This window comes from Megascapheus bottae, chromosome 14, assembly GCF_031878675.1.
Source record: "Megascapheus bottae isolate mThoBot1 chromosome 14, mThoBot2.hap1, whole genome shotgun sequence".
NCBI classification, from domain to species: Eukaryota; Metazoa; Chordata; class Mammalia; order Rodentia; family Geomyidae; genus Megascapheus; species Megascapheus bottae.
The window spans coordinates 22190365-22203092 of NC_143522.1; the positions used below are offsets into that span (position 1 = coordinate 22190365).

At 40.1% G+C, this 12728-nt stretch overlaps 1 protein-coding gene across 4 annotated transcripts in view; it reads right to left on the reverse strand.

Annotated features, from left to right (window-relative positions):
• Eml5 (EMAP like 5) overlaps positions 1-12436 on the reverse strand; it is a 102694-nt gene extending 90258 nt beyond the window's left edge. For all 4 annotated transcript variants that reach the window (XM_090344675.1, XM_090344676.1, XM_090344674.1 and 1 more), the window contains exons 1-2: positions 12046-12436; positions 3174-3333 (exon numbers count right to left, since the gene is read on the reverse strand). In XM_090344675.1, the coding sequence (XP_090200801.1) occupies positions 3174-3333; positions 12046-12242 (357 nt within the window). In that variant the 5' untranslated portion in view covers positions 12243-12436. The remainder of the gene's footprint in view (positions 1-3173; positions 3334-12045) is intronic.
• Positions 12437-12728: the final 292 nt, after the last annotated feature.

The following is a 12728-nucleotide window of genomic DNA, read 5'->3' on the forward strand; positions in this document are numbered from 1 at the left end:
TCTTGAGGTCTTTCTCCCGTACAGGATTGCTACAATCTTAGCTTTAACTAGCAATAATAAGAAATACGTTCTCTTGAGTGAAATGTTTTTTGATTTTTATAAATTACGGTCTTTGAAGTGGGGGCAGTACTGGGGATTGAACTGAGGGTTGTATGTTCTTTAGGCACAAGATTTGTCAGTAGAACTATGGTTCCAAGCTTAGATGATGATCATGCACGCGCACGCGCGCGCACACGCGCACACACACACACACACACACACACACACACACACACACACACACACTGAGGAAATGAAGTCCCACAGAGATTTGGGGGCGGGGGTAGGGAGTAGGAGGACCTGGGCTGGCTTGGAGCTGCAATCCTCCTAATCTCCACCTATGCTATCCCTAGGATTAGGAGCACTGGTACAAGCCACAGGTGCCCCAGTCAAGTCTTTTTTTTTTTTTTTTTTTTGCTAGGCAGGTGACTTAAACTCAGGGTCTAGGCCCCATACCTAAGCTTTATTTTTGCTCAAGGCTAGCACTCTACCACTTTGAGTTCCAGCTCCAGCTCCATTTGCAGTTTTAAGGTCCTTAACTGGAGATAAGAGTCTCACATACTTTCAGGAAGCCTGGTCTGGCTTTTGAACCGCTATCTTCAGATGTCAGCCCCCTGAGCAGCTAGAAGTACAGGCATGAGCCATGGGAGTTCAGCCAGCCACAGTCATATCTTAAAGATAAAGTACTAAGCTTCTCCTCTTCCTACTCCTCTATCATTTTACTACATGAAATTGTATTCTCTGATGGATATGAATTCATAGAAATATCCTTTTCAAGTCTGAATTACCCTCAAAAAGGCAGAATGGATTCATGTGGATTCAACTTATTTAGAAGAAATCTTCTGGAATAAGAATTATCAGTATTAGGGGCTGGGAGTTTGGCCTAGTGGTAGAGTGCCTGCCTAGCATGCATGAAGACCCAGGTTCGATTCCTCAGTACCACATACATAGAAAAAGAAATGGTGTGGTGGCTCAGGGTAGAACACTAGCCTTGAGGAAAGCCCAGGGACAGTGCTCAGGCCCTGAGCTCAAGCCCAAGACTGGCAAAAAAAAAAAAAAATTATCAGTATTACCGTAAATAAGGAAAAGCACTGACTAGATAATCACTTGTAATTTTAAATTTAGCATAAAGTACGAAAATCAAGCTGCTCCCTACTTGGTATTCCATGAACAGTTTATAAGTAAACAAATAAATATATTCTCTCAAACACATTTTCCTATTTATACTATTAGTTTTCAACTGACAGCTGTTCCTTACAATTTACCTGTTCTTAAAATTGGATGATTTTTAAAAATGTAAATAACCTCCTTCAAATTATGTTTGGGAGGCAGCAAAGCATTGTGATGTAGAACGTGAGCTTTTCATTATGACTGACCTGGGTTCCCGCTCTGGCTCCATTTACTAGCTGTGTAACCTGGGACAAGCTATTTAACCTCTCTAAGTCTCAAGTTTCTTTATCTGTAAAATAGAGATAATAACAGTATCTATTTCATAGTGCTGTTGTGAGGATAAAGTGAGATAATGCAGGCTTAGTAAAATGTCTGGCACTTATTATGTGTTCCACAACTTTCAGATACTCAGTTTTAGAAGCCTAAATTTATAATAGCATGTTCTCATGAAGATCTATGATGGTAGAGTACTTGTGTCCAAGATTTTCTTCTAAGTTGATCAAAGTAAGCAAACTTAAAGGCTTTTCACCTGTAAAATGCTATAGGGAGGATTTTAGGATTTTTCCTTGGGGAAATGTGTTAAAGAAAGTTTTCAAGAAAGCAATATATTACATTTTAAAAAGAAATTTTTAAAAATTAGGAAGAAACCACCTATATTTAAAGTATACATGTTCTCACAGTTAAAATGTCTTGAGTTTTCATGTAAATGATGAATTATTTTTTAAAACATTTAACATTGGTTCCATAATATTTAATACTACTGTGAAGTAGGAAAACTATTACCGTTTTTTTGTTTGTTTGTTTTTTGCCAGTCCTGGGCTTGAGCTCAGGGCCTGAGCACGTCCTTGGACTTTCTCAAGGCTAGAGCTCTACCACTTGAGCCTCAGCACCACTTCCGGCTTTTTTCTATATGTGGTACCGAGGAATCGAACCCGGGTCTTCATGCATGCTAGGCAAGCACTTTAACCACTAGGCCAAACTCCTGGCCCCAACATAGAATTTTTTTAAACAAAACAAACTTCATTGCACCAAAAAAAAAAAAAACTTCATAAAATAACCTTAAAAACAAACTTTACAGTCAGATATAAAGAGGACTCTTTGACTCTTGTGAGTATATTTTCTCATCTTAAGATTAAGGTATAAAAGTCAGGCTGCTATGTCAGACATGCTCTGTCCCCATGGCAGCGCCAAGGAGAAGAGTGTTACTTGAAAGTGTTAACATTTAAGTGGTTGACACACAATATGGCTTCCAACTTCCCTCTTTCATTCCCAGAGCTAGTCCAGGACTAAGAAGAATGCCCTTGGTCTGTGGGTCAGTACTGTGTATCTCATTGTTTTTTAATAAAAATGTAATTATAAAAAATAACTTTTAAAATACCTGAAGGTACAGCTCTACTTAGAGGAAATATACATTTTCCTAAGACATTTTTCATCTGTCCCATGAAAATACTCTACCTACAAAAAAGTTGCACATAAAATTTCCTACAGCAATCAGGTGATATGGCACAAAATCAGAATCTCCTGGGAATTAAGGTAGTAACTCATTTAACTAAGGAAGTTAAGATGATAAAAGCCAGGCTGAGAGTTTGGCCTAGTGGTTAAAGTGCTTGCCTAGCATGCATGAAGACCTGGGTTCGATTCCTCGGTACCACATATAGAAAAAAAAGCTGGAAGTAGTGCTGAGGCTCAAGTGGTAGAGCTCTAGCCTTGAGAAAAGTCCAAGGACAGTGCTCAGGCCCTGAGTTCAAGCCCAGGACTGGCAAAAAAAAAAAAAAAAAGATGATAAAAGCCCCTTCTTTTAATTTTTATCATATAAGTCAACCACCTACCATACCACATTTATACACATCTCTGTCTTTGCATGAACATTTTTATCAGTCACTCTTCAGTTCATATTTAGCTTTGTAACCATATATTATTACATACATTTTAAATCTTAAAAAATGGAAAATTTTTTCACATACCTGTCCATCTAAGTCGAATGCTAAACAAGCTATACCATGAGTATGAACATCCTTTAGAACTGATATGGTCTGCACAGTGTATGAATCCCAAACACAGATATAAGGCTCTTTCCCAACTTGTCCTGTTGCTACTAATACTCGTTCAGGATGCAGCGCAAGACTACAAAATAAAGAATAAATTAATAATAAGATTTAAAAGTTGCTAAGTGAGCTTTTAAAGTCTTTGAATACATAACATCTACATATAACAATGTTCACATTGAATTTTATCTTAATTTGGATTTGAAATAATTTCTAAAATTCCTTTCTAAGAATTATTAATCTCAGTAATATAACAAGCAGTTAATGATAAACTAGTTTTACACTTCATAATCCCTATATAATATTGTCCAAAAACTTCTTAAGAACTTTCACAAGACATCAACAGAACTACACCACCAAATTTGGAGTAACTCTACTATATAGAATTTTCCCAATTGGTAGTCATCTATTTTTAAGCCCTGTCTTCCATTTGACCATTACTTATTTACTTTAGGAGTACTAGGGTTTGAACTCAGGATCATGTACTAGACAGGTCCCCTACAAACAACTGGAGCCCATTATTTTTAGTAGATAGTATTGGATCAAATTTGTGTGTGTGTATGTGAGAGAGAGAGAAAGAGAGCAAAAGAGAGAGTGCGCATGCGCAACAGAGACAGAGAGACAGAGAATGAGAGAGACTAAACTCAGGTCCTCATGCTCCCCCTCACTCTAATCCCCACTCAAGGCTAGTGCTCTATCACTTCTGGCTTTCTATCACTTACAGCTTTTTGCTAGTTAACTGGAGATAAAAGTCTTGGATTTGTCCGGCCTTGTTGGCTTAGAACTATGCTCCTTAGAGCTCAGCTTCCTGTAGCTAGGATTACAGGCAAGAGCCACTGACTCACAGCTTAGACCAAATCTTAATGGTACTTAGTATCATTCCTACAGTAATATTACCTAAATTACAAATCCTCTTGTAAAAACCAGAAAGGTGCACCTTCTATCTGGCAAATATCATGTAACCCTTTTATTAAATACAATAAAAAATATTTTTAAAAACCCAGAAAGGTCTTATATGGTTCACAGAAAGTGACCTATGAGTTTTTTAAAATAAGACAAAGACTTATCTGTTTGTGAGGATTTATGTACAATAACAAAAAGCATATAGGAAAATAAATTTCTACTTAGTAATTTTTTTTCTAAAAGTAGGTTTAAAACATTAGAAAATAAATCATGTCTAGATGGGCGTGGTAGCTCATGCCTGTAATCTTAGCTACTCAGGAGGCTGAGATCTGAGGATCAAGGTACAAAGCCAGCCAAGGCACAAAAGGACCTGAGACTCTTATCTCCAATTAACCTCTAGAAAATGAGAAGTGGGTCAAGCGTAGGGCAGTAGCCTTGAGCAGAGGAGCTCAGGGACAGTGCCCAGGCTTAGTTCAAGCTTAATGACTCACACACACAAAAAAAAGTCATGTCTAGCATCAGAGTAAAGAAATTGAAAAGGGAAAGTGAGGAAGATTTTAAAACAAAATCTCTGGGTTGGATGATGATGATAAAAGAAAGGGAAGGGCTTAAGATGACTTGATATCTAACTTGTGCATTTGATTAGTTTGGGGTAGAATTTATCATGTCAGGGAATACAACAGGAGAAAAGATGAGTGGAAATGCAAAGTTGATGAGTGGAAATGCCAATTTGAGCCAACACATGGAAATCAACAAATACATAAGTAAAATAAAAGGCAATCTCCCATATACATAGACACAGAAAAAAAGTTCAATAAAAATCCAGCCTCATTAATGATTAACAACATTGTCTAACCAGGACAAGTCAGGCAGAAAGAAACAAAGAGAGCTGTAAAACAATCTCTGCTTGTATATGGAATTATTTTGTGAAGAAAATCCTAAGAAATCTTTAAGCAAAAAAGGGAGGAGCTATAAAAGAGCCAAGCAGGAGACAAAAATCAACATAAAAAGTTAGTTGCAGGTTTGGGCACAGTGGTATATGCTTGGAGTTCCAAGTACACAGGAGTCAGAAATGAGAGGATCATATTTTGAGGCAAACATGGCAAAAAAAAAAAGCTTGTAAGACCATATCTCAAAACAACACAAAACAAGCTGAGCTGTGTTCACATTTGTAATCCCAGCTATGAAAGAGAGATACACAAAAGAATCTCAATTCAAGCTGGTTCTAGGCAAAAACAGGAGGCCCTACTTGAAAAACAGGCCAAAAAGCAAAAATGGATGGCCCGTAATCCCAGCTACTCAGGAGGCTAAGATCTGAGGATTGTGGTTCAAAGTCAGCCTGGGCACTAAAAAAGTCTGTGAGACTCTTATCTCCAATTAATCACCAGAAAACTGGAAGTGGCACTGCAGCTCCAGGGCTAGGTAGGTAGCCTTGAGTTCAAGCCCCACCACTGGCCAAAAAACAAACAAAAAAAGTTCCATTTCTACAGACAACTTAGTATCAATCCAATTTACAGTAGCATAAAAAATCTTTCACAATAATATTATAAAAATTTGCACACTGAAATCCACAAAATTCCACTGAAAGTCATACCAGTGGCTAATGCCTATAATTCTAGCTACGTGAGTGACCGAGAAGATTGTAAAAAGTTTCCAAGACCCAGCGGAGAAGGGGGACATTTGTGAGATCACATCGCAACACAAAAGACTAGACGTGATAGCACATGCCTGTCATCACAGCTACGGTAGAAGCACAAATAGGAGGACCATGGCTTAGGCGGACTCAAACAAAAAGAGACCCTCTCTCAGAAATAATTAGAGCAAAGGAGTTAAAGAGTAGTTCAAGTAACAGAGTGCCCGCTAAACACTTTCACATCCCTAAATTTAAATCTCAGTACCACTTTTTACAATCTAGATAAATGGGTAAACATCTCAGGGTCTATACTTGATAGAGTATTTATAAAATGGCAATACTTCCTAAATTAATCTAAAATTGCCACAATTCATGTCAAAAGTACCATTGCTTTTGTAGCAGATGTTGACAAGTTGCTTCTAACATTCAGAAAGACCCAGAACAATCATAACCAAGTTGAAAGCACACTTTCCAGTTTTAAAGTTATGAATTTATCACAAAACTACAGGAATCAAGATGGTGTGGGACTGTCATAAAGATAATTAAATCAAATTAAAGGTCCAGAAATCAATTGTTGATAAACTGATTTTAACAAGCATGGAATCAAGACAGTTCAAAGATGGTAAAAATGGTCTTCCCAAAAGATGAAATTGGGACACATGAATATCCCCATGCAAAGAATGAATTTGTACCATACCTCAAACCACATACAAAAATCAACCCCAAGTGGATCAAGAGCAAAAACCATGAAAGTCTTAGAAGGAAGTATTAAGTATACTGGGTGTTTTGTTTTGTTTTGGTCAGTTGTAGCTCAAACTCTGGGCCTGGGCACTGACCCTGAGCTCTTCAGCTCAAGCCTATGCTCTACCACTTAAGCCACAGCACCACTTCCAGTTTTCTGGTGGTTAGTTGGAGATAATGGTCTCATGGACTTTTGTTCTCAGGCTAGATCTGAACTATGATCCTCAGATCTCAGCCTCATGAGTAGCTAGAATGACAGGTGTGAGCCACCAGTGCCTGACTTAAGCATACATCTATAGACTTTAGATGAAGCAATGGTCTCCTAAATGTGACACCAAAAGTGACCCCCAAAAAAGTTAAGATAGACTTAATCAAAACATTTGAAGCTGGGCACAGTGGCTTACGCCTGTAATCTTAGCTTCTCAGGAGGTTGAGATCTGAGGATCTCTTATCTCCAATTAACTACTAGAAAACAGGAAGTGGTACCATGGCTCCAGGGGTAGGGCAGTAGCCCTGAGCTGAAGAGCTCAGGGACAGCGCCCAGGCCCAGAGTTCAAGCCCCACCACCACCACCACCACCACCAACAACAAAAAACATCTGAGAGGGGAATCCGTAAAAGAAAGAAGTAAGAAAGGAAAGGGAGAATGGGATGAATATGATTTTAGTATATTATAAATATGCAAATAGCCTAGCTAAACCACTAAAAGCTATAAAAAGAGGGGAAGTAGAGGAGGCATGAAAGAGTGATAGAGGGGGGTAAATTTAGGCAAATACATTATATGCCTCAACGCTAATGTCAATGAAATGTCCAATTAATATATGCTAACTTAAAAATCTGAAAATCAGACTTCTATGCTTCTAAGAATGGCAACAAAGAATATGAAAATACATCAGAAAAATGGAAGAAAATATTTGCAGAGTATATAATCTAAATTAGCACATATGTCCAGGACATAAAAAGTAGTCATTATAAGACTACTGTTAGGCCTTAAAAAGTTACTAACTTGGCCCCAAATAATAAACACAAAAATACTGATTCATCATATTAATGTTAAACATTCTAAATTGCCTTTCCAAGTACAATTTTGATTTGCATTGAATAAAGCTTATTTACTGTAATTGCTAAGCTGTCAGAAACCACTTTTATTAGATCACAGTGAGAGTTGGGTTATTTTCTTTCTTAAGAACACCACCATATCACCTACCACAATTGAAAAGAACTCTACACTTTCCACTATCTTAAACAAGGAAAAGCTATAATGAAAAACAATGAATTACTATTCTAATCTGCAATCATATAATAATGATATACTTCTCAAATTATTTTGGATACATTGTCATTTCAGTTTATTCTCAATTAAGGAGACATATAATAACAACAACAAGGTACTTCAAATCTACAAATGCATCAAAAATGGGCCCTAGTGACTCTCATGATTTAACCAGAGTGAAGTACCAAAATACACCAAGTTAACCTTATTCTACCAATGGTCTTCACAGCTCTAAATGAATTCAAAACTTAATATCTACCTTTTTTTTTTTTTTTTGGCAGTCCTGGGGCTTAAATTCAGGGCCTGAGCACTCTCCTTGAGCTTTCTTCAAGCTAGCGCTCCACTGCTGGAGCCAGAGCACCACTTCTGGCTTTTACCAGAGGATGGAATATGGGTCTTCGTGCATGCTAGAAAGCGCTCTACCACTAGGCCAAACTCCCGGCCCCTAATGTCTATTACTTTTTTTTTTTTTTTGCCAGTCCTGGGCCTTGAACTTGGGGCCTGAGCACTGTCTTTGGGCTTTCTCAAGGCTAGAGCCACAGCACCATTTCCGGCTTTTTTCTATGTATGTAGTACCAAGGAATTGAACCTGGGTCTTCGTGCATGCTAGGCAAGCACTCCACCAGTAGGCCAAACTCCTGGCCCCAAAAAGCTTTTGGCTTTTTTTTTTTTTTTGCCAGTCCTGGGCTTGAGCTCAGGACCTGAGCCCTGTCCTTGGCTTTCTTGAGGCTAGAGCTCTACCACTTGAGCCTCAGCACCATTTCCGGCTTTTTTTCTATGTATGTGGTAACCAAGGAATTGAACCCAGGTCTTCGTGCATGCTAGGCAAGCACTCTACCACTAGGTCAAACTTCCGGCCCAATATCTACCACTTTTAAGATGACAAGACAAACTTGCAAAAAAAAGTGATGGGCACTAACTGGAAAACAAAATTTAAAAGCGATCTTATCCTTTTGAAAGACAACTGGTTGGGGGGAGGGGATGGGGGGTTGGGTAATGGGTACCAAGACATGTGAAAGGGTATCAGTGTATGTGAATTAATGCACCTTCTATCTGGCAAATATCACGTAACCCTTTTATTAATTACAATAAAATATTTTAAAAAAAAGACAACTGGTTGCTGGGTGCTGGTGGCTCATGCCTGTAATCCTAATTAGGAGGCTGAGATTTTAGGACTGTGGTTCAAAGCCAGCAGGAAAGTCTGTGAGACTCTTACATCCATAAACTATCCAAAAAATAAAAAAATAAAAAGCCAGAAGTGGAGCTGTAGCTTAAAGTGGCACAGTGCTAGCCTTGAGCAAAAAAGCTCAGGGAAAGAGGGCAGGCCCTGAGTTTCAGACCCACCATCCCAAAAAGAAAAGAAGACAAGACAACTGGCAAAAGTTTCCAAATATAAACCAGGCTACTGATGTGTATTTTATACCTAAAACTGGTACTAGTAGCTTATGTTATGATATAAGCTTAAACCTGTTGTAAATATCTAATAAGTACAGTTTTATCAATATAATTTGAGAGAAACACACAAAGAAAAAAATCAGTAGTATATCTGATATTAAGGATCATTTCTACATATAAAATAATTATTAGGATAAATATTAGCGTCTACAACAGAAGTATAAGGTAATCAGATATAATCAAAAAGAAGACAGCCAAATATGAACAATGCAGAGAGAAGGATGAGATGTCACATGGCACCACTATCGGCAATCACCGATGACAGCTGAGATAACAGAAGAACCACTGAACAAGTGACTGGTAGTGATTATATTTTTGTGACCAATGTAACACATTTGCAAATCCTACAAACAATGACCTACTTGTTTTGGACTAATCTTAGCTCCAGATTAAGTCATATCTGACCAATCAATTTCAAGGAAGTTTAAAGAAAATGTGGAAACAAAACCAAGGGTGAAAACAGCATTTTTATTACTAAAATTTATATCACACTACTGTTTTCTACCATTGTCACTCTGATAAAAAAAATCACATCTTTTTCTAAAAATTACTGGAATAGTTATTATAATTACAGATCAAACATTGAATTTTAAAAAATCCAATGGTCTTAGAATTTGCATGAGTTATTTCCAGAAATTAATTTGTCATTACTTCTGTAAATAAAAATTTCAGAGCCTTTTGGTTTATTTCTAACTTACATTCTCAGTGCTGGGCTAAATTTGTGTCATCTTTTGAAATACATGATATGATTGAGATTTTAATACTCACTACAACTTTTCTGGAAACTTATTGTAAATGTTACAAATTAATTTAAGGATGTGACATTTGTATAAAAGCACAGGTAAGTATTTAAAGTGGTAGAGAGTATGTCATTTAAAATATTTTGGGATTATATGTATGGGTTATGCAGCTATCCTGTAAGCAGCCCAAATCATGACATTCTTTACAGTTCACTGAAATCAAATATGAAATTTCATGGCAATACAGCTTAGTAGTAGAGCACTTGTTGAGATCCTGGATTCAAATCCAGGGGGAAAAAAGCAGTGTAATGCATAATGTGGCTTCTAGTCACTGAAGATAAAGACATAATTTATCATCACCCCAAAAAGACCATATCTATTTCAAATGCACTATGAAAAACATTAAATCTTTACACCCGCAGTACTTCATTCAACCTAACAGACAAGATCCTGAGCACTGCTACTTCACCTAGGTGGAGCTTATGTACCTGGGACTCTGGAAGACCTGATTCATGAAAAAGATGAGGAAAGATGACAGGACTGGGGAAAAACCAGACTGAAGTAAACTTCATTGGTAGCAACAAAACCACAATTACTATGTGTTGTGTTTCAGCTAGCAATTTGAATTATTACACTAAATGTCTACCACCATAAAGAGAATCCTAATTTGAATTGTATGCATATCTGGGCATGTTAAAATGAACTCTTTGTACAAGCAATTAATGCTAATAAAAATCCTAATTTGAGAAAATTAAAATGAGTGGTCAATTTCCTTTCCAAAGCAACTCATCAAGCACAATCTAGAAAAACTCAGTATATATATATATATATATATGTATATGTATATATGCTTCATTTTCTATCAATAATATGAAAATTCTGCTTTCCTTTTCTCCATCTTGTCCTACCTTTTGTTTGTTCTAGGCCTGCTTTCCCCTCCCACACATTACAGATGTACAGAGAGACAAAACCAAACAACTGCTTCATAGAATTTCAGTACCACAAATTGTTAAATACAAAACATCAAATCAACACATTGAATATGAAATGCCCAATTTCAAGCCTGTGGAACAGTCAAGTAGGAATAAAAATTAAGCAACCAAATCAAAATCACAGAACCTCTGGGAATAACTGCTCAGAGCAGCCAACAAACACAATCTTAACATGTTCTTTTTTTTTAAACTGTAATACCCTCCGTAAAGGATGAACACGCTGTGGTGGAGGCAATAATCTGTAGCCTAGAGGAATCCCTTAAGCACCTAACTACTATAAAAGTTTTACTGAACCATTGGCTGAAAAATGACGTTACGTATGCCACTCACTACGGAAATGTAAACAAGCACCTGGACCAATGTAAAGACATTGCTCAAGAAAGAAAATGCACACCAAGTCTGTGATTTAAATAAAAACATAAAGGTAGGCATGTAAACTAACAGGAGTATCTTCATGAAGATGCAACAAGAGAACTGGAGATCTGTGGAATTATTTGGGGGTAACTTTTTCAAACCAAGATGTACCCCTAACCTGACTCTGGATGTGCACATTTTAACTTCCAGTGAATAGCGCCAAGGTTGCCTGTCCATCTGCCGCTAACTGCAGTCGGTGAGACCCGCCAGCCCCAGCTTCGTGGGGTTCAGGGCAATTCTCTATTAGGGGGTAAGGATTTTGCCCCTCGCTCTTTAAGAATTAATTTAATAAGAAACCTCTCGTGGGATTTTTTTTCTTCTTTTTGCGCTACCAAAACAACATTTTTTTGCAGGAATTTTTTTTTTTTTTTATCATTTTGCTCGGGGGTGGGGAAAGGTGAGAGGCAATCCAGCGGAACGCCCTAAGCACCAAAGAACAAGTCGGGGGACCGAGGCGGGCCGAATAGAAAGATCGGACGGGGGGGGGGGAGGGGAAGGAAGGGAGCAGGGTGACAAATGGGGTGGGCTCGGACCGCGGGTTCCACGCGGGGCGATGCTCCCCGCAGAAGCAGTCACGACGCGCGGCCGGGGCGGACGGGTGCCAGCCCCCGCGGAGCTTGGCCGGGCCGCGCGCCCCGTACCTGATGATGTCGTCGCTGTGTCCCCGGTAGAACTTCTGCCGGTGCTCGCGCGGACTGTACACCACGCCGACCCCAGCCACGAAGTAGACGATCTCCTTGGCCGCCGTGTAGTAGAGGTTGTTGCGGCACTGGTGACCCCGGTAGCCGTACACCCATTCCAGCCGCAGGTGGCAGCTCGGGGCGGTCCGGGCCGCCATGGCGGGGCGCCCACCCCGCCGCGGGGCTCGGGCCGGCGGTGGCCCACCGGGAGGCGGCGTCGGCGGCCGCCCGGCAGGCGACCCGCTGGGACTCCGCGCCCGCCCGCCGCGTCCTCTACGCAGCGCCCCGTAAGTGCATCCCGCGTCAGCCCACGGGCGGGAGAGGACGCCGCGCCCCGCCGGGCATGCCGCGCGCCGCGGACGCCGCCGGCCGTCCAGAGAAACCCCCCGTCTTCCCCTCCCACGCCCCCCCCACACGCCCCGGAGTTCTCCTCAGCCCGCGCCGGCCGGCCGCGACTCCCCCGCCCGCAACAACGAGGTCATGAGAGGAGACGAGCCAGAGCCCGTCTCCAGCCGGCAGCGCCTCAGCCTCCGCCCGCGCGCGAGTCCCGGTCACCTGCGGCGCTCCGACCTCGCGACGGAGCGGATTGCCACGAGCCTGAGGCACGCGCACCGCGCGCTCCCGAGTCCCACCGAGCCCGGGGC